Source organism: Camelus dromedarius, chromosome 12, assembly GCF_036321535.1.
Source record: "Camelus dromedarius isolate mCamDro1 chromosome 12, mCamDro1.pat, whole genome shotgun sequence".
In the NCBI taxonomy this organism is placed as follows: domain Eukaryota; kingdom Metazoa; phylum Chordata; class Mammalia; order Artiodactyla; family Camelidae; genus Camelus; species Camelus dromedarius.
The window spans coordinates 72,289,004-72,316,231 of NC_087447.1; the positions used below are offsets into that span (position 1 = coordinate 72,289,004).

Below are 27,228 nucleotides of genomic sequence, written 5' to 3' on the forward strand. Positions count from 1 at the left end.
TGCCAGTGAACTTTGCAGGATCTATGAGTTTCGTTTTGTTGGTGCAGGAAGGATGCTGTAGGAATGGTTGGGAACGAGGTGACTACGTAGCTCAGGCATGCTTCTGAAAGCCTTTCTAGTAGTATAGAAAGGAGGAGGTCTGCTGTAGACCTTGGGAGATGTGTCAGAGTGCTTTTAGCCACAAATAATAATAGGAGGCCTAAGTAACAGTGGCTACAGCAGCAGGAGTCAGGATTGTTTAGAAGGTTTGGTGATGTCATCAGGATCCCAGACGCTGTCCCTCCTTCAGCTGTGAGGCTGCTGGTGTTTGATGTCGCCTTTCCTGGTCTGCTGATTAGCGGCAGCTCCAAGCATCATATTCTCGCATGGCAGTATCCGCAGGCAAGGAGGGCTGCTTCCCTCTGCATGTTTTCTGTTAACTAGGAAGAAAACAGAGAAGCTTCCGGTAGACTTCCCCTAGCATCTTACTGGCTGGGCTACATCGCATGCTCATGCCTCAACCAGCCTCTGGGGAAAGAGATGTAGTTACTGTGATGACTGTAGAATAATCATTTCTCTTTTTGCAGCTAAGGAGAGTTTACCTTCTTCGCATACTGGAGCAGAGAATATCCAAGAAAAGTTGCAATTGTCCGGCAAGGATGACGAAGAAGAAATGGTTGTCGAGTTGGGAACCAGCAATGGCAGCTGCACGGATTCACCAAAGAATGTTGAGCAGAAGAGTAAGAAGATTCAATTTGAGTCTTGGGGTTTCCTGTTATGACATAAGGCAGGGATGCACAAGCTTTTTCTATAAAGGGCCAGAGAGTCAATATTTTAGGCCATGTGGTGTCTGTCACATCTACTCATGTCGCCATTGCAGTGTGAAAGCAGCCCTAGACCGTATGTGAGCAAATAGGGATGAATGTGCCCAGATAACATGAGGCTGACAAAGCCAAATGGCGGGGTGGGTTAGTCCCATGGGTGTCGTCCAGAAACACCACGCTGTGTGAGCTTGATGTCAGTTTATGATGCTGATTCTACTAACGATTACCATTTTTTGTGAGTCTCATAAAGTTTGGTTGGGATTTTGGTCCTTGTAAACAGTTCACTTTAAGATATCAAATTTGGATAAACACCCTTTTTTTTGATAAATATAAAGGAGGGGAAGTGGTTTTTATGCATTAATTACCTACCAGGAGTATACTCAATATTCACAGAAGTGTGTAGTCTCCAGGTGTGGTCCCAAAGGAATGCTTTTTAACAAAACATTGGTCTTACACTTTTAATATTCTGTGTTTTTCTATTGCTGATATAGAATCTTTTTTACTTTTTTCTTTAATAGCGGATTTAGTGGTTGAGTTTTCACCGAGGTTTGAAGACATCTCTGTCATCAGGTAGGATTTTATGGATTTTTCAAAATATGTTGACTAAGGGAACACAGAGAAAAGAAACAAGGCTTGTTGAGTGTCCTACTCTGGGTTAGACACCGTGCTGTGTACTTGACATTTGTTACCTCGTACAGTCACCACAACAGCTTTGCAGAGAAGCTGTGCTGTTACAGCTTACTATTAGTTAGGCAGCTGTGGTTTAAGGAGGTTGACTAGTTGACCCATGATTCCATGGTTATCAAGTAGTTGACCTGTGACTTAACCATCAAGCAGCCTGGCTCCCAAATCTGCTTTCTTATCCCTCAGCATAGACTTTTGTCACTTTTGTTTGTTTAAAGAAATGAACTCACTCATTTTTGATGTGTATTTTTGCTCCAAAGCGTTTCACCCAAACGTGACATTGATGATTCAAGGCCTCCATCAGATGGTGACTTAGATCTTGCTCCCAAGGTAAAGTGTTTTCTTGTGAAATTAATTTTTCTGCTCTGAATTTAGTTTTGCATAGTATTTACTCTTAAAATTTAGCAGTGGTCTGCCTATCATTGTTTTATGTTTGTGTTAGAAAGTTGGTCAGAGTAAACCATTTTATAAAAATATGACAGGTTGAATTTTTTTCTTTTTTTTACTTTGGTAAATACTGAAGATGAGGCTGAAGCAGAATGGACTAGAAAATAGATTGTGACAGGAAAACTGTACTGTGAAAAGGTTTCCCACAACAGAGGAAGTGTGAAGCTTGGCCAAGGATAAAGATTCTTTGACTTTTAAACCACACTGACGGGACTTGTATAATACTTGTGCCTCAGGGACATCTTCAGTGCACAACAGCTACTTACTGTGATCATCATGGCATCTTCCTGGGGCCTTTCAGTTCCAAAACTACGTAGCATGTATCTTTTTTTTTTTCCCCTTGGACACTTTTTGTTTTGGTATCAGAGAGTTGTGAGGAAAGAGGGTTTTTTTTTTTTTCCCCTTTATTTCTATCTCTGGTTCTGCATTAAGACTAATAGTTGAAATTATAGAAATTTTGAAATTAAAATTCTGTTTCTCAAAATCCACGTTCTAAAGAGATTTCTCTGTGTTTTCTAAATTACCTCATTACGAGTATATTCAAAACTCTTCATCTAATTGAAGAGTACATGTTTTCCCTAAAATAACAGCCAGCTCTCAAAGTAGACTCCTAATAACCATATGATAAAACCTACTTCAGAATTCTTTTGTATTATAGTTTTAAAAAGTAGGTGCAGTCCTCGTGTCCCATTCTAAAACTTCAAGTTTCAGATATTTTGTGGTATAGTTATTTACATACTCATTTTATAGCCCCTGCATCAGCATACACCGCTAGAGATTAGGGAACGTAATTGTGCATTTCCTGGAGCACCGAGAATAAGGTCTTAAATGTAAGAAGCATTTTATTATTTTTGAATGTGAGTGCATGAAGAGACATGGAATTCTGCATAATGCTACAGGTACTATAACATGCACACACTGTCATAATGAAATCTATTTGATGGTACTATGCATACTATGTCATAGTGAAATCTATTCAAATTCTAAAAATATGACTTAAATTTCTATTCCCTTTGTTTAGGCTGTAAAAGTTCAGTTGTTATGAGAGGAAGTATGTCATAAATGCCAAGGAAATAGATAAGAAGTATATGAGAAATAGGAAAAGGTTACAGTCTGTTTTTCAGTGTCCACCAACTGTGAGCTTAGAATTTGAGATGAAAACTTTTTAACCTTCTTTTAGCCCTCTCTCATGTTCCATTCAATATATCTTTTCAAGCTATATAATATCCTTAGAATCCTGACCACCAGTTCTTTCTCTAGGTGGAAAGCTGATATGTTAGGAACTTTTAAAATCTGTTTTTCTCTCTCTCTAGTAATAATTTGCAGTGTTCCTAGTAATAATTTGCAGTGTTCAGGTAGGGAGAGATGACCATGTTCAACTGAGTGACTTGGAGTGACAAAATTTAACTCTCACTTATAGTAGTATTTACAAACAAACAGTTGTAGAGTAATACAGGTCAGCATTATTGGGGATACACTATGAACAAAGGCCTTTGTTTTATATATATGTTTCATATATCATGTATTTTGGTATTTTTATAATACTTGCTGAAGAATAATATATATACTTTCATATATAATTTATACATTTTTACATATATAATAAAAAGGTAAAACAGAGGCTTTCACTCATAGTATATATATCCCTAACAATACTGACACAGCCCTTATCTATTATCTATAGATGCTGAAATACATGTATTTCTCCACATGCCTTGTTATACTTACATTTTCCTTTTTTTCTTGCCTGAAGTTTGTACTTGACTAGTCATGTCTCACTTTTTCTTTTCTTCCTCCTCCCCACTTTTTTTTTTAATGGTTTGTCCCAAACCTAATATTTCTTTGCAGAAAACACTTCTTCAGTGTCTGTTCTTTCAGTCCATCTCACTCTGCCTCTGTGAACATGTTTAGTTACAGCTTTCTGTTCACTATGTGTGTGGCTTTCACTCATGAGTCATTGCCCTTCAGAATTACTTTTGTTTTTATTCCTCTTTCTTAGAAGTAGCTGAATTTGAACAATCATTTGTCTTTAGCTTTTTGGCGAATGGGATAGAAGTAGCTTATACTGTTTGCTGTTCTAACTCATCCAAATAAGATACTGCTAAAAAGTAAACTCTCGTATTTCCCCCATGAGAGAGAATTCACACATATATAAATCATGCAAGCACATTTCAAAATATAACAATTACTTTAAATTTCTTAATGTTAGTTTTTTCAATAGGACTCTAAACAATAGAACTCCAAACTATCAGGGATAAGTTTTTGTTCTAGATCATTTTGGTCAAGAAAGTCATCTAATGGATACCATAATGTTTGTATAATAATCAATGAAGGGTAAAGAAAGTAACATTTTAGGACCCCTGAGGTCATCTCTCATAATCCTCACCCCATGAGAAGATGTAGGTTGGTAAATGACAGACCCAGAACTTGAATCCATATCTGAATGACTCCAAAGCCAGCGCTCTTTGTGTTAGATCATCTAGGAATGGGGAATGTTGTAATTACTTTATTCAATTTCATATTTGTTGTTCTTAAAGCTGTTATTTTCTTCTCTAGAAAGTCCGGCATCCAAGATTTGCAAAGCCAGTTCAGGCCTGGCAAGAACCCATGATAAACAGTAAGTTATTTGAAGACTGTCATTTTGCGTTTTCACTGATGAGAAATTATAGATAATTTCATCTACCATACCTTGTTTTCACTACAGCAGAGGCAAAAGATGGTGTTTTGAAACCAGGAACTAGCACCTTCTTTGAGGACAATAATTCTAATAATGAAAATGAAGATGCGGTTACAACCTTTTCCCAACCATCAACCAAAGTTCCAGGCTTTTCTCATCCTGCCTTCCCAGCACCGGAACCTCTCATGTCTTCAGCAGTCCTTGGTGTTACAGAGGTAAGTCGTTTTGTTTTTAACTTTTCCTTCCTGTACTTTTTCACTTATCATCCCCCTGATTCTCATGGGGATGAAAAGGATCCTACACAGAAATGGAAGTCCTCAAGATCACAATAGAAAACAGTGTGATAACAAGAGAGGTACACGTGCAGGACTGAGATTTGTAAAGGTTGGTGGCAATAAACAGTTCTCAAATATGCCATTAAGAAAAGAAAGAATAAGGAAGCAACTGGAAAGAACAGCTGGATGAATATGAAGATGGGCAGGGGTACAAAGGGGAAGGATTCATCTAATAAGGACAAGATGAATATAAAGATAAACGAGTGTCAAAATGAGAGAGATTGTTATACAAACACAGCAGAAATAGTGGGGTTAAGTGAGAGCAGGAACTCCATAGTACACATTATGAGAGAAATCATCTCAAATTCAAATTAGAGAAGGAAAAGTCAGCTCATGGAAAAAAGTGCTCAGACTCTTCTGAAGGACATATAGCTGATTTTATGAACAACAGAAAGAAAATTTGATCCTCACCTTTTTTCTTTTTGGTTATAGAAGTTTTTTTTTTTTTAATTCAGATGTAATTGATGTACAGTATTATATGAGTTACAGGTGTGCAGTAAAGTGATTTGGTTACACATATATATGTACATATCTAATTCTTTTTCTTTGTTTTCCATTATAGTTTTTTATGAGATATTGAATATAGTTCCCTATGGAAGTTAGTTTTAACTTGAAGTTATTTCTTTTTTTAGCACATTTAAATTAATGAAGTGATGTCTTATATTTAATCTAGCAAATTTTGTCTCTCCATTCCGTCCCCAGTAACTGAGTTCTAGTTTTCCATGTGACTTCTCATGCTGTTTCACACCTCGACCTTTGGCTCCGGCTGCCCTTTTTAGAATCCCCTTCACATCTGCTCTTTGCACTGGGTCTGTCTTTTAAGACACAGTCTGGTCTTCCCAGCATTCCCTGAGCTATTGACACGCAGCAAGTCTCTTCTCTCCGTTGTGCCCTTACTGTATCTGTTCACTTCAGGTGTAGAGCTGTTGAATGATACTTGTCTGTGTTGATTCATTTTCATGTGTGTCTGTCTCCCCTAGAATATAGAGCAGAATCTGTCTTTTATATATATTGCCAGCTTCTCCCAGGATAATGCCTATGATCTGATGGATACAGTAAATATATGCTGTCTTCCTGACTGATTGAATGACCAAGTGTGGGAATATGATGTCTTCTGAAGTTGGGTTTTTGTTACATTTTGTTTTGTTTTTATAGGAGGAAGCAAGAAAGCCGAAAACTGGGGGAAAAGAGACCGGCACTCGGACTATTAACAGTGTTCTAAAGGAGCAAGCAGATCATAGCAAATTGATTTCTTCTGACGGAGCACACAAAATTGACAGAGGTGGTAAGTCAGTGAGCATCTATGGATTTTCTTCTCTGCTTAAAAGCTAGTATGGTTGGAGGGGGGAGGGTACAGCTCAGTGGGAGAGCGCATGCCTAGCATGCACGAGGTCCTGGGTTCAATTCCCGGTACCTCCGTTAAAAAAAAAAAGCTAGTATAAAAAACCTGAAGTGTGTAGATCCAAATATGATATCCATTTCTTCTTAAGTGTTTTTCTTTTGCCATCTTCCTTCATAAATATCCCAACTACGACCAAGTTTTCTTCCAGAAAATGCTTCAACCCTCTGAAATTCTTTTCTGCCACTTTAATTTATTGACATATTCATGAATCAAGATAGACTTATATATGTATTTAAACTTCCCAGTGGTATGTGTTCTCATTAATGTATCTGTGACTGCATTTTGTAGACTCAACATCAGCATTAAGATTCGAAGAAAAGGAAGATCTCAAATCACCCTGGGATTCTGAGGTGCTGCCTTCTACTATTATTTTCAAATATAAGAATTGTATGATGTTAAAACATAAATGGAGGGATGTTTTGACTTTGCTTTCTCACTTTTACATTTGCCCAGCAAAATTATTTCCTCATTTTAACCTACGCTTAGTAAAGTCATTCCGTGCTACATGTCATACCACTGCAGAGTGCACTTCTGTTAATTTTCCAGACTCACCTAATGGAACTGGTGTATGTAGTGCAAAAACCAAGGCTTAGAAGTCATAGGGAATCGGTTTGGGTTCTGAAGTTACATTTTCTAAAAACTAAAGAAAATAATTCTTGGTCAGCCTGTGACCAGATGTTTGTTTCTTTGTTATAAATGAATGTGTAAAACCCTTAGTGAGATTTAGAGAGAAACAGGTTGTACTAAAAAAAAAACACACACACACAAGAAAACTGTTTTTGTTTAACCACTTTGACCTTGAAAAGACAGTGCTTGTGACTTGAAAGTATTATTATATTTGGATTGTCAATTAGAGCTGCAACGAACATTTCAGGAGAAGCAGAATCATGGGGAATAGTAATAAGCATGTGGGGTTAAAATATCAGCAGTTTGGTTTAGTGATGTTTTACGGAGGACAGCCCATTTTGGGTAGGGAAAATAGCGTGCACTGAGTACCTTTATGGCGACCGGACTTGAAGCTAAGTACAGGGTAGTGGTGACCTATTCCAAGGTGATAGCCGTGGAAAGAGGTCAGAAGAGCCTGAACTCTTGGATCCCGGCAGCTCCTGCCTGGTGGCACAGCACTGTACTTGAAGTCAGGAGATGTGGTAGCATCCTGGTTCTGACCCACTGTGGGGTCTTGGAAACACTTGTCTGACTTGTTTGAATGTCAGTGACCTCGTTCAAAAACATGATACTGATACCTACCTCTCAGGTTATGTGTCGTGAACAAAAATGTGGTAACAAGTGTGAAAACACATTGTCAACTGTAAAGGGTGCTATAGAAACGTAAGACAGAATGATCACAGTGGCCACTAGTGGCCTACTGAAATGTTGAGGACACTTTTTTAATATCTGAAGGATAATAAAATGGGAAAGTTAGAGCGGGCATGGGGAGTTCTCATTTGGGGTATGTTAAGTGTCAGCAAACTATTACCGGACATCTCCGATAGGTATGTAGTGCTTTGGTACTTGACGCCTTCTGGGGACTTTAGATGATTTGACCTTAAATAAACTCCTGTTGCTGAACACCGACTAGCACCAGGCAGCTAGACACTGAATGTAGCAGTTGAGGGGTTAGGCTGTAGTGGCAGGAACAGAAGAACAAGTAAACAGGAACCCTTTATCAGGGACAGTAAGTCCTTCACTTAAGGAACGTGGAGAGCGTTAGGTTAGACAACAGTGGGGGAGTTTGTAGTTAGGCCGGGGGTGGAGTAAGGGTGGAAGTTAGGTAGTCAGAAAGGAGCTGAGTGTGACCAAAGCTGCCAGGTGACGGACAGGAAGGAGCCAGTCACACGAAGGTCCCGGGGAGGGATGTTCCGGACAGAGAGAACAGCGGGTCCCGTCTGCTCATCACGGTGCTCCAGCATCTTCCTTGGAGTGGCCAGGAAGCAGCAAGTGTGTAACCGTCGTTAGGATCACTTTTATTATTGTTGTGTGTAGAGAAGAGAATGTGCATCATAAGGGCCTGGCACAGGCGGGTGGTCACTAAACAGTGTTCTTATACTTCCCTAAGTAAAGTAAAGCTTATGGTACTTTTTTGAAGAACTGCATAACTACATTTAAAATTTTTCTGCTGTTCATTTAAACATAAATGTTTTTCTTTCTACTTTGGTACTTTATTCAACTATTTTTCCTATGAATAAAAGTTTTATCAAATAATCGTTAGATTCTGCTAAGCCTTTGTTTACTGAAATGTAGCAGTTTCCACAGTGTTCTTTTAATACTCAACATGACAGACTCCAAGGCTTCTTTTCATGCCAAGTATGTTATTTTAATATTAAAAGCAATATCTGTCCTAAGAAACAGTTTAAATTTATAGCATGTATACTTATTAAAGCATATATTTAAATATGTATATTTTTAATTTTTTTTTTTATTGAAGTGTAGTCAGTTTATAAAGTTAGTTTCAAGTGTAGTGCAAAGCAATTCAGTTACACATATAAAAATGTGTATTTTTTAAAATGTCCTCTTCTTTTGTCGAGGAATGCAGAATGGAATTAGGTATTTTGAAGTTAATTCTTTGTTGAAATCTGCACATATATCAGTATTTTGTCTATGAAAATATTTGCTCTGGCTTTCCATGCTCAGTTTACAGAGTCAGAAGCCAACTGAAGATAAAAGATAGACTTGATCTAGAGAGTCTATATGAAATTTTCTCTTTAAATGTTTGGGTTTCCAGGATATGCTTATTTTGTTTTTAAGTCTAATTGCTTTTAAAGTAGGAAATTTAAAAATAATAATAAGGTAGGAAACACAGGTATTTTCTTAGAAAGGGATAAGGGAATCTTTATGCAACTCATTATTAATATTAATTTTAACAGAGTACCTCCGAGATTCAACTACGGAGCCATGTTGGTCATTTATCTGGAGCTGCAGGTCTAAGAGAAAAAAATACATTAAATGGACAAATAGAAAGTAAGCACTGTATTTTATAAAGAAGTCATTTGACAGAATGTTGATTTAAAACAAGGATTTGGATCTGTTCTCTCAACCAAAGAAAATCACCTGTTGAACGTATAGTGAGAAAAAAGAGGAGGAAAGGAAGTAAATTGTATATCTTATCGGGTGTCAGCAAGAGATTAAACTAGAATGCTGTTTAAGGAGCTCAGTTGTTAGCTTTCTTTCAAGATGCTCTGTGACCTGAGGACAGTCAGGAAATCAGGAGGAGGGAAGGAGGGAGCGAAGAATGAGAGAGGTAGAGAGGAGGGGAGTAAATGAAGGAAAAGGAGGGGGGGGTCCCTGGCAGGAGGTGGTAATGAATGTAGAATAGTTCTTTAGAAGAAGAAAGAGGAGTGTTTGAAATGAGGTGGGTATGAAGTGAGCTGCTTCCAGCACCAAAGCTTGTCCGGGAAGCTCAACAGAATGTTCCACTCCCCCGTCCCCCGATCATTAGGAAGGCGGTGAGGACTGCGGTACCTGATCACGCAGAGCTGGGTGTGCCTGCCGTGGGTGAGCACAGGCGTGTGTGGTCAGCTGTCAGTGTCTGGACCTTCGTGTCATGCAGCGTGCTGCTGCCTTATAGGATGGTGTCTCATAGGCCAACAGAAGAGAGTGGGAAAGAGGAAGAGGGCAGGGTGCGTTCCGGGGAGGTCAGGGGCGCTGGAGCCTGGTAAAGAGTCCATTGGAAAGTCTGCAACTCCTGATGCAGCTTTCGGGGAAGTGTTACAGTGAGACGCGTGCGGCTGGATTTCAGAAGGATCAGTTAAGTCCGAGTGCTGCAGAAGCAGACTCGGTATAGACCAGAGTTGCTCACGTTTTACTCAGTCACCTGGGGACCCAGTGAAAAGTGCACATTCTGAGCAGTGGGTCTGCGTTTCTAACAAGCTCTCAGGTGATGCCCTTGTTGCTGGTCTTCAGATCACGCTCAAAGGGTAGACTTGTGTTTAAGGGAATCTAGAAGACGAGCCGCTGGGGAGTTAAAGACATAACAGCATCAAGGAAAAGCACGATTTTGTTTTTCTTTCTGAGCACGTTCATAGCCAGAGCGAGGCAAAGAGTTGAAGTAGAAATTAGAGATGTAAGCTACTGCTACTAAGCAGAGAGGGAAAAGAAGTGGTGGGCATCATCTGTCCAAAGAATAGAGAAGGGGGAGAATTAAGACCACAGATCTAGAGGTACCTTTGAAGAGGAAAGTGAAAGGAAGGAAGGAGGGAAAAAAGGCCGCAGGTAGGTGATTTTGGAATTGAGGGGAAACTTGCGAGAACTCCTTTTCGATGGCGTCAGTATATTTATACAGAAGCAAGGTTAGATCGTTGCCACTCCAGAGAATACTGGAATCAGGAGGCGGCCTAGAATTGGGGTAAACCACAGCTACTCCTCCTATCAGGCTTCAAAGATATATGTTGTATTGGTATTTGTTACTCAAGTGAGATTAATTTGAATATGAAGCATTGGCTGTGGTTTTTTTTTTGTTTTTTGTTTTTTTTTTTTTTTTTACTGATACCTGATTTTTTGATAAGATAGTTGTTTCACAGAAATGCTTTTAAACATTAGCCTGATTTACCAAACCAATTTTGAAAATAATAGAAATTAATAGAATTCATTCCATAAATGCGAAAGTTGTTATTTTCAGTGAATACTACACAGGTTTTGAAATATAAAAGACTTTTAATGTCTAATAATTCTGTGGCAGTGAATTTTTTTTGATCACCAGATTTCAATATTGAAAACTCAGTATACATTCTTTCTTGCATGAGTGGATCAAGAAACTTTGATGGCTAGAGGATCCAAGAAATGTAGGCATACCAACAGCCCATGTGGGTATGGAAAAAAATGGTTATGAACGATTATTCTACAAGTGTGTATCCAAGCTGATCAATTCATAACACTTTCTCTGACGAGAAGTGAATTGCACATTCAAATGAACTGCCATCACAACTGTGGACTTCCTAAATCACAGGACGAATTGAAGAGCGTGGTAAATACTTGTAGTCTAATGGTGTCAGTCGCATGGAAGATGTGCTGTTGCGTTTTACCGTCAGCTTTCACATTTGTCTTCTTGGAGCCGTGACTTGCTCCTCTGATTGGAGATTGCTTTTCTCCTCCTCAGGCAGCATGTTCACACTAGTACATGTGCACGTTTCTAGTTTATAAAGTCATTTGAAACATAATCGTACTTTTGAGATCTTACCTGCATGTTTTGTTAAACCTATATTCCTGCTCTTTATTCAGTGTCTATAATGGATTTCTATTTCTGCCTTGTTGCTGTCCTAACTGCCCCTGAAAAACAAAACACCGAAACCTAACGTGTTCATTTCCAAAGCAAGCATGAGGATTGCGCTCAGTACTAACTGCATGACTGGATAGTTGGCTTTCATATTTACTTATAATTGATTATGTGTCCCTTTTGGCTTTTAGATTCTACTGAAAAGTATCCTCACCTGAAGGTAAAAACTTTTATACTTTTATCTTGAATTTTTTTTTTTTTTAATGAGGGTACTGGGAATTTAGCCTAGGACCTCATGCACTGCTAAGCAGGCAGTCTGCCACTGAGCTAGACCCTCCCCCCTTGAATTATTACTACAGATTGTATCAAATGTACATTATTAATCGGTTTGTTTCAAAAACCATTCAGCCTGCAGTTGGAGTGAAAGATTCTGTTCCTAAAAAAACAGGAGCAATGAAGAATTTTCAAAGATTCAAATCAGGTAAATTTTGCAATACAAATTTAACTCTGAAATGAAGTACAGTGTTCTTCTTCCTAACTCCTTTTATTTTTTCAAATTTAATTGAAAGATGACATAAGTAAGGCAGATGTTACGATCGGTATCCATGTTTGAAAAATATATATAAGCATAAGAAATAGATTTTTAAAATGTCAGCTTTGACTCGGATGTTTCTATTGATGTTGGGAGACACTAAAGTGCTCAGTTTGGAGTCCGTATACTTCTCGGGGATTCTGAGAGATTGATTATTAGGTTCTAAGATTTTTCCAGAGTTTTAAAATGCTTAATTGAATTCTGGCTTTTACGTAGGGTAAAGCTTCACTTGCTAACATGTCAGTCATATTTCACTTTAATTATTTCATCTAGTGCTATCACATTGACGATATTTATTTTTATATTTACTTATTAATGGAGGTCCTAGGGATTGAAACCAGAACCTTGTACATGCTAAGCATGTGCTCTACCACTGAGCTATTTCCGTAGCCCAAAGATCTTAAGCCAACTGAATGTTTTGATTAGGAGTGTGTGTGTGTGTGTGTTGTCTTTGATTATTAAAAATGATGGAAGTTATTAGTCTTACCTTAGTATTTGGTAGACGTGATCTTTTAAAACAATAATCCTAAAAGTTCTGGGGTGTAGGACATTTCTTTATAGTATTAAAAGTTATTGAGAATTCTGAAGAACTTTTAAGTGGGTTGTATCTATTGATGTTTAGTATATTAGAAAATAAAACTGAAAGATTTAAAAAACAAGCACACAGAAACATTGCATTAGCCATTAGAGCTATGATGTTATCACATGTCATGTATCTGGAAACCTCCACTGCACACTTAACGGAGAATGAGAATGAAAATAGCGTTCAGTATTATTGTGAAATTAGTTTTGACCTCCTGGACTCCCTAGATGGAGGGAACTTGGGGCTTCAGGGCTTGTCAGATGACACTTGAGAACTGCTGTTTTAAACAGGGCTCATGGATGTGAAATGATAAAGGGGCCCTTGTGATGAAGTGGGCTTTAAAGTTTACGTCTACATTTCTTGCCTTTTTTTCTTTAACTTGTCTCTAAAAGTTTACATCTAACAACTTAATTCTTTTAAGAAAAGGAAAACATTTTTGTTATATATTCCCTGCCTCGTGGCACTCTGTACTCTTTGGATCTAGTTTGTACCTAGACTTATCCTATTCTTATATGGAAAAAATTAGTCACTCAAGGCTATCCTTTCTTATATAAATTTATGATGTTTATCCAAGGCTTAAGGTAAGAATTCTGAAGATATTGGTACATTGGGGAAAGACTGTCTCATTGTAATTTAAGTAGTACCATTCAGTAAATTTTTCTTAAAGCCCATGTGTCTAGGACACAATACTATCATGCATATTTAAAAGTCTAGTAAATGGCTGGTTAGACATACATTTTGTTAATGAAAAAATTCATATGTTGAAGAATCATAATTATTCATAAAGCTCTTATGGAATATAGACTGTTTTATAGAGAGTGATGAGTGAATCCAAATAAGTAATACTAGGAAATTAAAAGTAGAAAAAAGAGAGACAGTGGTTCCCTATGTGAACAGCAATGACATGTAAAGTACAACCAGCTGGGAAGGAGCAGTGTGTATGGGGGGAGAGGAGGATGTGGGGCTGCTGCTCTGGAAAGAGGATTTGTATAAGTTAGTCAAGTTTGTATTGTTATTCACATTCTAATATGTGGAAACTTTGTTTTCAGATCATTCAGACTGGGATTCTAGTTTGAGCCTCAATAATGAGGCTGGTCAAAGAGCTGAGCATTTGAAAGTTAATAAATGTCCGTTGGTATCACAATCAGTGACCACAAACCAGTCAGCACCCACAGAACTGAGGCAGACGGCCCTACTAGATAAAGACCGGATGAATATTGAAGCCGTGTCTCTGTCAGAAAATGCAGCGCTCCGTGGCCTGTGTGAATCACAGCTGCCAGAGAACAGAAGCAGCCAAGAAGGTAATAAAGCAGCATAGAGAACTAGCCATAGTCTACCTGTGCGTGGCTTCACCATACTCTGACTTTGCAGAAATCACTTTGTGGCAGGATCGCCTTTGTGTTTACTCTTTTTATGCAACCTACAACCAGACAGTACCTTTTGGCATGACATTTACATTCATCCTCTGACCAAAGCAACATATTAAATAGCAAAGAGAATTAGGAGAAAGTAAGTTCATTCAGACTAGTATTTAGCACACTCCTGAGAGCGGGTAGGAGGATGATGTCCAGAGCTTTGTGACTAGTTGGGAAACCTAGGTGGACATCCAAAGATTCCCTTCTGAAAATATGGTTTCTTAGCTTTTTTATCTAGCTCTGAATTTATAAGTGTTTGTTATAGCTATATTCAGTGTAACTGAAAAAGCTCCTCTGCAACTAAATATCAAAATATTTCTGGTATATTCTCTGCCTTTCTGTATTTTAGAAGTGGCTTTCCCAGCGGTAGTGGCAGTCATTGGGAATTTGCTACACAGGACCTCCTTCTTAACTGTGTCCACGTAGTATATCAGCTTGTTTTATTATTTTTAATGGATTGACAGGGCGAAAAGGATATTGGTTTTTAAGGAGTGCTTTATCACTTAAAAATAATCTATGGAATATCAATTCTAATTCTCCTAGGATAGCCAGCCAGTCTGTTGATTAACCACATCTAATATGTGTTCTACTTTATATACCAATTAATTTAGTGCCTTAATGAGTGATATAATCAGAGCTGTAGTAGAAAGTCATACAATATTTTTTCTGCTCCTATAGTTTTTTCTTTTCTTTCCTTACCTGTAGAATTAATGTCGTATTTACAAAAGATTCTCAGTTATCTCCTATAGTAGTGACTACAAGCTATAAACTCGAAGTTTTTCTTATAAATACTGTTTATACAAAGATACTTTTAAGAGTTTGTCCTCGGCAGCAGAGGAGCAAAGAGGATAGACATGTAAAGAGATAGTTTACAGTTCAGCTGGTGAAGACACACTAGAAAAGTCTGTGAAGTACCAAGGTAGCTCCAAGGAAAGAGATCCCTGTGTCTCTGCAGAAAGACAGCTGCAATCAAGGAGGACTTCACAGAGCAGGCTGAGTCTTCAAAGAGGAAAAGGAACTTGTCAGAACAATAAAGGGAAACATTTCAGATTAAGGAAAGATAAAAGCATAAAAAGTAACAGTAATTTTGGAAAGCATGAATAACATTGCTCTTGAAGCTTGGTATGTTGTTAAAAAGGTACTGTTAGGAGGTAGAGAAGGTGACTTTGTATATTTCTACTGTATTTTTAAATTTTGTTTTATTTCTTTGTTTTGTTCATGTCTGGTGAATCAATTTGTGAGTGAAACTTTGAGATGTTTGTATGCCTTTAATCTGGTAACATCTAGTATTTCCCAAATAGTTTGTTGAAATTTTAAATAATTAGAAGTATTTCTTAAAGAAGTAAATATCCAGCTAAAGATTAAGCTTAATTTAAACTGTCAATTGATGAAATGTGTTTTACGTTTTTATAAAGATGATGCCTTTTATCTAGCTGTTCTAAGTAGTGAATTTTAACTAAGCGTATTCATTTCTCAGCAGACCTAGACTTAGAAAGGACTTCTGAGGAAGAGCAAGAAAGACGTGATGGAAGGGAAAATAGCCACTCACAGGTATGTGAAAGTGTAAATTTAAATTTCTTGTTTAATACTGTTTTCTGTGCTTTGATAACACAGTTCAAGAGAAATTGCCTTTCAAACTAGACTTTTAGAGTCAATAAATAATTATTTAATATCTAGTTTTTAATAGCATTTTATCTAGTCACAAAACTTAAAGTATTGTTAGGATCTATAATAATTTATAGTTAAACTTTATCCTTGGAATTGAGGCAAAAAACCTTCCTGAATATTGTTTACTTCTTCCATTTTTATAACTTCCTCACATGATAAATGTGAAGGTGATATCAAATATTAAATCATGTGATTAAGCAGTTGAAATTGTAAATAATATAGCAGTGATGGCCACCGAGTTAGTTTCATGTAAGGAACAGTCATTCCCAGTGGTCCAAAATTTGCAGTTTCAAATTGCAAGTCATTAATGCCAAGATGAAATTTCTTCTGTCTTGTGATCTCTATGTAATCAATTTCAGAATCTACAATCAGGGAGAGAATAGGGGTCATAGAGTCAACCCAACTGCCTAGTAAGAGAATCAAACCTTCCAGGATTGGATCTTTGCTGTTAGGGAACAGACAAAAAGTTTCTAACTTATTTCATTTCAGGGTAGGAAATCAGTAAGTATTATTAACAATTCTTTTATTCACTCTCACTAGTGGATGTTAGAGTATAATATAACTCGGTGGATGCAGAGAATACATATTGAGATAAGTCACTATCATAGTATATCGTTTGCATTAAAATTCAGGAATTTGTTCCTCTTTCTGATTGATGTTAATTGATTTTGGCTCCTAATAATTTGCAGTTTGCCTTTTCTCCAGTTATTAGTCCTTTAAAAAAAAATCTTTACATGCACTGGAGGGGCTCACTATTTAAGGTACGAGAGGTGAAATATTTTTTAGTGAGGAAATCTTTGTAATGTTAAAAATCTAATCTCCTCTAATTCTTGGTAGATTTAACATGTGTGAATTGTTTAGTTCAAACAGACAGTGACAAAGTTAGGTTTCTGAGTTCCTGGTTTTCTCCTATTTCAAGGCTAAGGCAAGTTATGTTTTACTTCTTAGTTTGTGAGTAGCCAAACATAGATTGGTTTGTTAAATCTTAATTATTTTCTAATTTTTCTTTATCCATACTTGACTACTTAAGGATAAGTGTGTTTTACAGGCATGTACTGTGAAAGAAAAGAAATCTGAAGACCAAATCAAGCAGATTAATCTTTCACTTGTGCATCTGCAAAAAATGCCTAGAGAACCAGAAATGAATATGGAACATGACAGAAAGGACGTACCTGTATCTTCAAAACATTCTTGTGTGGAGAAGCATGAGGACATGTGGGTCAAACAAGGCAAATTGGACTGGAAAAATACTTCCGAATTTATCACAAAGAAGGCAAATCAGAAAATCAGTAAAATCCTTGAAAAATGCAAAATTATTTTTCATCGTAAGGGAGGGTCACTACGTGACAACTCTGAACTACATGGTGATTTAAAGGAACTACCTTCCAATGTGACAGATAATATATTTGATAGTGAGGAAAAAGATGCACCTGGAGCCTCTGTCTCTGTAGGATCCCAGGCATTCTCTGAACACAAAGAGCCCAGTCTTGAAAAAGTTTCTCCATCTTATTCCAAGTCTGAGTCAACAGAGTATGGTTGCCAGCCATCTTCAAAACTTTATTTAAATGAAAAGAAGTTAGATGAAAATGATAAGCCAGACACTGAACGCATTAACAAAAATGAGAGTTTTTATAATGATAGAGAAAATGAAGTAAGGAACCGAGTTCCATTTAAAGTGAAAGAAGACCAAGAATTTGATACAAAAAGAAAACAAAAAAGGAACCAAAATACTCACTGGAAATCAGACATTGGCCGTGCACCTCAGGTAAGTGATCCTGAAAGCCTTTTTGGTTTGTGGCTTGCCTGCTCCAGTGAGATGAAACACACGATTCAAATAAAAAGTCATGATATGTCTGCTGTTTCAAATACTTACAAGAAAACCAAACCAATACAAGACCAGCTCCAGAAGCCATTGCTTGCAGATAACTGCAGTGCTAATAACTAAAATCATGGACCCTGAATTAGGAAATGTGAGTTCTTCTCCATCAAATGGTAACAGAACATCCAAAGTATATCTAAAAGATTTACACCAAGATATGCAAAGGTTTCAGAATGAGGTAGGCATGTTACAAGTAGAATTCCTGGCTTTGGAAAAAGAAAATTCAGCTTCAGAAAGAGGTAGAGGTTCCTTTACTGCTACTCTGTTTTTTCTCTTTATCAGTAATCTCTTCCATTCTGATCCACATTTGATCTGATTTTCCAATTATGAAAATAGCCTTTGTATAAAACGGGGTCATCTAAATATGTAATCGTGTAGAAACAGACTATTTCTGCCATCTAAATAACAGGAATTCAGGGAAGTATTTTCCTGGGTTTTGTTCTTTAATCAACCTAAGTCTCTGTGCCAGTCTTTCGTATGATGTGGGAAAGTAATCCAGCTGTGTGCCACGTGACCTGAGCCAGAATAAACGCGAGTGAAATGGCTTAGGAAATATAATAAGCTCAAGGGTTTTGTTGTTTTGTTTTTTTTGTTTTAATCTATTGGCTTAAATGTAAGTTGCACTTCCATAGAATGGGAAGGAAGCAGTGACTGAGAGAAGGGATACAAGCACACACTCCCACTAAAGTGATCTGTGTATTGTGCTTTAGTGAGTGCGGGCTTATCTGTCTTAGTGATCACTGAACACTCAGAATTCCATCATGGCCACTTTGAGATATTCTTAAGAACAAATACATGTGCTCCCACATATTCGTGAATCACCACTTTCGGGTGTTTCTGTTGAGTTAGACACTTACATTGTATTATGTAATAAAATGTAGTAAGTTTTGACATGTATGATTTTATCATATAGGTAGTATGAACCCTCAGCAAAAAAAATTCAGTGTTTATCTCCAAAGGAGAAAACTTGAGTTTTGAGATGCACTGAATGATTTTTTTTTACTTCTAGTAATAGATTTTTTAAATGTGTGTGTTCTTTTGTGTGAGGTGCAAAGAGTGTTAAAGATAGAAATCTGAAGGTGTTCTCCTTTAATAGAAAAGGGAGATGAGCAACTTTGCCAAAGTCACACTTTTAACTTATCTGATCAATTTGATGAATTTATTTGGTAGCTTATTAGATTCAGTGTTACAGAATTGTATCATCTCTTTTGACACCGTAAAATGCTGGGGAATACTGCTTTAGGGAGTTTGGACAAATCACTTAACCTTTCTTGGTTGTGTTCCCGTTTTCAGTAAACAGTGGGGCTAAAGTAGATCATTCATTACTCCTATGCCATCGAGCTATAAAATGGTCATGGTTATTGAATGTGAAATTGGGAAGCATTATTCCTTTTGCAGAATTCCACACTTACTGGCAATTCATCAGTTTCACTCCGCTCCTTTCAGTAAACTTGGGTTTATATATTTTATTAAACACCACTTTTTTGATACCCCAGGATCCAAATGAAACAAGAATTATAAAAAGTAGTGGGAAAAGGATAGCTTTAGCACAGAAAGAAGAATGTTTCCTTTCTGTTACTGAATCACCAAGCTGTGACATCTTCTAAATCTGGCTGTTTAATACAAAATCTAGGTGGTAAAGACAGGAGAGGACAAATTTTATGCCTTTGTCTTTTTATTTCTTTGTCTCTGCCATTCACATGGGGAAGAGTGGATGTAAGAGCACAACACTCAGAAAGTCCTTATTGAAATTTTAGAAATTCTGTTTCTTTTCCTCAAAGAGAAAGAAGCAGAATTTACAAACATTTCAATGACTTGAAATGATAAAATTAAAATAAGCACAAAAATATTTTTATCATTGAAATCAGGGCAAACTGAGTCAAGTGATAAAATGAATGAGAAAGAGTCTTTATAATGAATGAAGTGATAATTACCCTTTGTATCAAACTTTCACTAAAGGTTGAAGTAGAAGAGAACAGGAACAAAAGTAGTGAACTGAAAGGATCAGAAACCATGTGTGATGGCAGTTATTACAAAGGATTAACTCAGCAGAGGAAAAGGGGAAAAACTGATGACCAGCAGTTTCCTGCTCTGCAGAAAGGAAATTCTGATAGGTAAGCCTAAATCAGTATTCAACAGTAGGTAAGTATTATTTTCCTAGATACTGTTCACAATTTCTTCCCAGACTCATCTCTCTACTTGCTTCCATATTTTGTACTCTTCCTTCCAGGTTCCCAGGACACACCTAGATGCCATGTGCCTAATCTTTGTGCTCACATTCTAATCTCTTAAGTAGAATAATTTCCTCCTGTCTCTTTTGTTCATGACCTCCTGTTTATTTTCCCTCTTCTTAAAAGCCTTCCTTATGCTCACTTTAGCTGCTACATGTCAGCTCTTGCATATCACATTGTATCATAATTGTGTATCTGTCTTTGAAGCAAGAATTTGTGTTTCCTTGCATATGGTTGGCGCTTGATAACCATTTTGTGAATTAATAAATGATTGAAGATAGGTAAGAGTTGGAATTTTACAAAAATTGTTGTTTTTTGATTTATCAGTAGAATTAGTTTTTAAAAATTGGCTTTTTTATGGATTGTTTTACAGTAGCTGTCCTGGCTTGTGTATGACGGAAGTAAAGAATAAAAGTGGAAAACGGACATTAAAAGCATCTGTGACTTCACGTGTATTTGCGAAGACTGCCTCACTGGCTGGTGGTCTCCTACACGTGAATGACAACAGCAGTTTAAGTGAAGGAGATCAAGATTGTGGCAGGTAAAATCTACAAATTCTTTATTTCTAGGTGAAGACGTATTAGCAGTGATTACCTTCTCTGGAAATAGAACAGCAGCATATAGTGCAAAGGCCAAGGCAAGAGGATTCTCAACTGTGTCGGAGGAACTCTGCCGAAAGGCTAAGATGAGAACAAGTGCCTTTGACTGAAAGTAGTTTCAATAATACGTCCCCAAGGAAGCCGGGCTGCAGTGAGTCAGTGTGAACAGCCCCTCAGAGGACATTTCTTGGGAAGGCAGAAGAGGACTAGGCGATAACTGAAGGGGAACATGGGGCTCGTGGGGGTTCCCTTTCTTTTTTTAATGATGACATGGTAGTTTGTAGACCATGTCTGTATGCTGTTGGATCTGATTCCATAGAAGACATGTTTTTCAATTTCATCTTGTTTGCATTTCTGGTATTAGAAAGTGTATTGATTGTACTGTGTTATCTTTAAAATACTGTAGTAAGCTTCTATTCGTGTATAGTTTTGTTGTAAGGTCTTACTCATTAGTTCTGAAGCGTAATATTCTTACATAATTGAATATTCAGATAATGACTTTAAAGTTACACCATTGTCCATAGATTTTTAAAAATTGTATACTCATAATAATTATACAAACACTTAGGCCATACTGAATAGGGTTTAATCATTCCTTGATGATTCTAGATTTTATAGTGTCCTTGACAGTATCATCATGAGTGGCTGTGGTTTTGTATGCTATTGTAAAATACCAGATTATATTAACTTAATATTTGTTTAGATTCTAGGAAGAACGGGAAGGTTTTGTTTATATACAATAGAATAATAAACTATTAACAATCTATCACAGATGATTACTTTTGGATTACTAAGTTCTAAATTAAAAAAGCCATCATGCTCCATAAGGACATGTCAAATGCATGAACAAACAGCTGAATGGATAATGAATGCCTGCTGATTAATGTCTTTAGCAAAAGCAAATCTTTATTAAAAGTAGATTTCCAGTATTGCCTAGGTCTAAAGTCTTTTTATTTTTAAAAAATAGGTGTTATGATTCAGAAATTATTATTTTAACATTTTTTTATTGAGTCATAGTCGTTTTGCAATGTTGTGTCAAATTCCAGTGTAGAGCACAATTTTTCAGTTATACATGAACATACATACATTCATTGTCACATTTTTTTTGCTGTGAGCTACCATAAGATCTTATATATATTTCCCTGTGCTATACAGTATAATCTTGTTTATCTATTCTACATTTTGAAATCCCAGTCTGTCCCTTCCCACCCTCTGCCCCCTTGGCAACCACAAGTTTGTATTCTGTGTCTGTAAGTCTGTTTCTGTTTTGTATTTGTTTTGTTTTGTTTTTGTTTTTAGATTCCACATATGAGTGATCTCATATGGTATTTTTCTTTCTCTTTCTGGCTTACTTCACTTAGAATGACATTCTCCAGGAACATCCATGTTGCTACAAATGGCGTTATGTTGTCGGTTTTTATGGCTGAATAGTATTCCATTGCATAAATATACCACATCTTCTTTATCCAGTCCTCTGTTGATGAACATTTAGGCTGTCTCCATGTCTTGGCTATTGTAAATAGTGCTGCTATGAACATTGGGGTGAAGGTGTCATTTTGAAGTAGGGTTCCTTCTGGACATATGCCCCAGAAATTATTATTTATAATTATACCTATAGAATAATAATAGAGATTCATTTACTCCATTAGTTAAAAATACTTAAATATTACTTTCTTCGCATATTGTGAAGTGCAAGTATTGAAGTCAGATTGCCTGGGTTGGAATTCTGGGCAGACATAGGGGCTTCGACAAATGACTTAGCCTTTCTGTGCCTCATTTTCTTCCTGGGTAAAGTACCTAATATATTACCTACCTCCCAGGATTGTTGTGAGGATTAAAATGTCTTTAAGACACGTAAAGTGCTGATAATAATGCACAGCAGTTGCACACTAAGTCCTGAAAAAAGCTAATACCATGATTATTAGAAAAGGGTTTCTTTCATATAAGGACTTAAGTAATACTTTCCAAATGGGTTTTATTGTCATAAAAGCCAGTTTTTATTGAAAAAGACAACAACAATAAAATCCTGGTATAATTTTTCCTATCAAATAATACAAGTAATGTTATGTTCTTCCTTTTCCTTTGCTTGTCCTCTTGATCTAAATTTAATACTTTGTTAATAATATAATTGATATACTTCCTTTGTCCTTTAATGTTACTGTTTCATTTAATCCCTTTTATTGAAAATTATCAATGCAAAGATTTTTATATAAAAAATAATAGATGTACATATTTCTTGTATTTTCAATATTTAGTATTTTGCTTAAATGAATTGCTTTTTTCTTTTTTCAGGTCTTCAAAGAAAACATCTACTAAAAAGGACCAGGTATAGTAAAATATTAATTATAAGAGTATTTTCCTGTAGTAAAAAATTTTATAAAAGATAGAGTGGAAAAACAGAAAATCCTCCTTTGTTGTAGAGACATTTACTTAAAAATAATTTAGAAACACTATAGATAGCCTTTTGACGAAAATCAGTTCTTTCGAGAAGTGTCTGTTTTTGCTCTCATAAAAAGCTGGATATCTATCACCTCTGTACACTGAGCATATTTTATAACTATGTTGGAGACACTGTGAAATAGCATTATTTATTTGTAGGTCAAAGAGCAGATTAATTCTGTGGATGGCCTCGATGACTTAACTCTGTCACCAGAAACAGCTTCCAAGGATTGCGAGTCGCTTTTCCCTAATTATAAGAATACCCTGAGGCTAATCGAACAACTTGGTCCGGAGAGTAAAGGTAGGACCCCCTTATGACTACACAGCCTTTGTAAGTATCTCGTGGTAACGTGTGCACACCTAGTACTGCCCAGGGAGCACGGCTACGTTACAGTCTGCTGCGTCTCAGAAACCTGCTTTGTGTCAAAGCAGAAGCAGACGTGTTGTGCGCTGCCAGCCAGGGGCTGTGAGCGTTCCCACTCCCTGTGCTTTCTGTTGACTCTGCTGCTCCTACACCTTCACCCAAGGTCAGGGTATCACTACTTCCCTCCTAGAACTCTGAAATCACCTCAGGACTTTCTTCTCCGCCGTTCCACCTCCTGGGACCTTGGTCTACACCGCAACCATGATTACTAGACAGTTTTTAAAATTCAGGTCTTTGTTACCTCCTTGCCTAAAATCCAGCTCCTGCCACTCGTAGCTCCATGGTTAAAGGCCACAGTCCTCTGGCTTCATCTTGTTTCCTTTTATTACCCTTCTTTCCACATGAATTTTAGAATCAGCTTGTCAATGCTAAAAAAAAAAAGTCTGCTAGTGTCCTGGAAATGAGATGTAGGTTATGTTGAATCTGTAGATTAATTTGGGGAGAATTGACTTCTTAACAATATGGAAATTTTTAACCCCGAACAAAGTTTATTTCTCCATTTACATAGGTGTTCCTTGATTTTCTCACTAATATTTTAGAGTTTTTAGTGTCTGGGTCTTTCCGTCTTTTATGAGTTTACCTGTATTTCTTATTTTTCAGTGTGGTTATAAGTAGTATATTTTTATTTATTTGTTTGTTTTAAAATAATGTATTTTAAGTTTTAGTTTCTGATGATAGAAATACAGTTGATTTCTGTATACTGACTCTGTGCCCTCCAACCTGACTGAACACATTTGTTAGTTCTAGTATCCTTTTTATGGATTCTCTCAGATTTTCTATGTAACCAAAGGTGGTCAAGATTTTTCTTCCTTAAACTGCTGTCTTACTAAAGATAGTTCACATTTAAGACTTGCAGCCAGTAAATACATTCTCTGTTACAGCTTAGTCAGCTCTGTCACCATTGCAACAAGAGTAGCCATAGACAATACACAAGTTAATGGACGTGGCTGTATTTCAGTAAAAGTTTATTTACCAAAGCAAGCAACCCAGCCCACAGGTTGGAGTTAGCTGACTCGCACCATGTAGTCATATTCCCCGCTGATTAGCAGACACTTTTACCTCTTCATTTCCCATCCAGATGCCTTTTGCTTCTTTATTTTGCCTGATTGCACTGGCTCCAGTACAGTGCTGATTAGAGGGAGTAAGAGAAGCCACTCCTGTCCGGTTCCTCACTTTCTGGGAAAAACATTCCGTTTCTCACCATTGCGTATGGTGCCAGCTGTAGGCTTAGCACAGATCTTTGTCATAGTGAAGACGTTCTCTTGGTTCCTACTTTGCTGGAAGTTTTTATCAGGAATACATGTGGAGGTTTGGCAAGTGCCTCTTTTTATCCACTGACATGATCACATGGTTTCATTTTTAGTTTGTTAATATGATGAATAACATTGATTTTTACATGTTAAAACAGCCCTGCATTCTTGGGATACACCCGACTTGGTCACGATGAATTATCCTGTATTGTTGGATTTAATTTGCAAATGTTTTGTTTAGAATTTTTACCTCCATTTTCATGACATTAGTTTTCTTTCTTGTAATATCTTTGTCTGGTTTTGGATTCAGGGTAATGTCAGTTTTATAGAATGAGGACATATTTCTTCCTCTTCATTTTTTGAGAATTTGTGTAGAATTGGTATTAAATTTTCCTAAAGTATTTGGTAGAATTCACCAGTGTAACCATTGGGACTGGAATTTTCTTTGTCGTAAGGTCTAATAGGACTTTTGTTTTGGTTTTTAAGATGTAGGGCTTTTTGGCTTATTTGTTCTTTCTTAATTGAGCTTTTGTAATTCCTCTCTTTCAAGGAATTTTACCCACTTCATCTGAATTGTCAAATTTATTTGCATAATGTTCATAATATTACTTTGTCATTCTTTTAATATCTGCAGAGCTTAGAAGAATGTCTTCCACATTATAGATGCTCAATATCCATTTGTTCAATGTATGGATGAATGAATGTGAAAATGCATGGTCTTTTATACACAAAAATTATTCATGTATTTTGTTTCTATTTTTGTTTTCTTCCTAATGCAGATTCTGATAGGTTATTGAAAATTCAGGATCCAGTTGATTCATTCAGATCAACAGAACGTAAAGAATCTGACTGTGCACTACTTAGAGGAAAACTTAAAGAAATGGAAAAGAAGGTGAACTGGCTACACACAGAGCTGCTGAAAACAAGAGAAGCAAAATCACAGTTAAAACTTCAAAATGTGGAGTGGGAACGAGAGCTCTGCCGCATGAGGTACTGAATTTCTTGGTTTTAAAGAAATATTTGAACTCTTTATATTTACTTTAATACTGTAGGTATGTAGGAGAAGTCTTATAATTGCTAACACCTTTTGGGACTTCACAGGGGAGAAAATTTCATTAATATTGTGGAATATGAAACTCTTGGAAATAAGGCAATATATATATATATGTATATATCCTCATTCTATATTTCTTTAAAAAAAGACCTTTGATCCTTATCTCTCAATTGTCCTCCAGGAAGTTTATATTACTTTACATTCCCACTTGCAGAATTATGAAATGACCATTTTTCTCAAGGCAGAAACTTTAAAAAAAATTTATGCAGTTTGATTCTTAACATATGAATGGATGGACTGAAAAATAAAGTGGAAAGTGATTACTGGTTAGTTTATTCAGCATCGCTCTCATACAGAGATAAGATTAGTTCAAAGGTCTATGCTGAAAGCATGGATTACTCTTTTATTTTTTAATCACTTACTATGGATCCTGCCTTGTACCAAAAGGGATTTAAAAATGATTTACTAAATAAATAATGTTCAACAAGGTAAGTTCAAAGTATTGCAAAAGAAGAAACAAAGTGTAGGGAATCAGGGAGTAGGCTCCCCAGCCTCGCCTTGGATTATGCTAATTAGCGGGTCTGTGCTCTGGGAAAGATGCCTGTGGATGTCACCTTCCGCTGGAGGTCATGTAGGAGTCCCTGTAATACTTCAGGAAGTTGAAATTTTCTCTCTCATGAACTTGCAAACTTGTTTCTAAATAGCAGCTTCTCTTTTAAGTAGTAACTCAATTCTCTGTCCCAATGAAGGAGTAATTTATGACTATGTGGGGAAAAAAGGGTAATTTTCAATTCAAACCTTACTGAATAATTGCAAAATTTCTTTCCTACACTATTGACCAGAGTTACTCTTGACTGAAACTCAGTAGCATTGTCTTTTCATTGCTACTTTTCAAATTGTGTGTGTGTGTGTGTGTGTGTGTGCGCGCGTGTGTGTATAGATCTATCTTTATGAAGAGATTGAAGTGAGGAATTTAAAATATGAGACTTAGAAATGAAAAAAAATTGAGACCATAGAAACTCCATTAGGGTAATAAATCAGCATGTGAAGAACCATATCATAAAATGAACTTTTTATTTTCTAACAAAATAAATTTTAAGGTAAGCATATTTCACTGCAGATTCGCATTAGAACAAGAAACAAAGAAGAAGAAAAATGCTTATATATTATATGAAAAATCTAAGGATGACTTAAAAAGAAAAGAGAAACAATACAATGAGCAAGTTTCCATGAACCAACAACTTGAAATCACTGCCCGAGCACTAGAATGCAAACTGAAGAGCATAAGGAATAAACCAAATCAGGTAAATTAGTCTTAATGTGAAAATTTCATACCTCTAACACTGTTTCATCAATATCATTTATAATATTCTTTTGAATTAATCTGTATTTTCATTTAAAACAAATAAAAGTTATCTCATCCTAAAAATGAAGTATGACATTTAGAGCTTAATTTACTAATTTCTTGGTGTTCTCGGCATCTAATAGATGCTCTGTGTCTTTTCTGAATGAAGGAATGGAAGTTAAATTGAGCTTA

General features: G+C 36.5%; 1 protein-coding gene across 1 annotated transcript in view; it reads left to right on the forward strand.

The window, feature by feature from the left end:
- Window positions 1–27,228, forward strand: part of LOC116151631 (coiled-coil domain-containing protein 144A) — a 112,136-nt gene that overhangs the window by 2,402 nt on the left and 82,506 nt on the right. Inside the window, exons 3-18 of the mRNA XM_064492865.1 lie at window positions 567–719; window positions 1,322–1,373; window positions 1,748–1,817; window positions 4,491–4,551; window positions 4,639–4,826; window positions 6,102–6,231; window positions 6,637–6,698; window positions 9,213–9,306; window positions 11,749–11,777; window positions 11,966–12,038; window positions 13,782–14,033; window positions 15,625–15,698; window positions 16,846–17,580; window positions 19,654–19,808; window positions 20,299–20,466; window positions 22,817–22,850. Of these exons, the coding sequence (XP_064348935.1) occupies window positions 567–719; window positions 1,322–1,373; window positions 1,748–1,817; window positions 4,491–4,551; window positions 4,639–4,826; window positions 6,102–6,231; window positions 6,637–6,698; window positions 9,213–9,306; window positions 11,749–11,777; window positions 11,966–12,038; window positions 13,782–14,033; window positions 15,625–15,698; window positions 16,846–17,580; window positions 19,654–19,808; window positions 20,299–20,466; window positions 22,817–22,850 (2,330 nt within the window). The remainder of the gene's footprint in view (window positions 1–566; window positions 720–1,321; window positions 1,374–1,747; window positions 1,818–4,490; window positions 4,552–4,638; window positions 4,827–6,101; window positions 6,232–6,636; window positions 6,699–9,212; window positions 9,307–11,748; window positions 11,778–11,965; window positions 12,039–13,781; window positions 14,034–15,624; window positions 15,699–16,845; window positions 17,581–19,653; window positions 19,809–20,298; window positions 20,467–22,816; window positions 22,851–27,228) is intronic.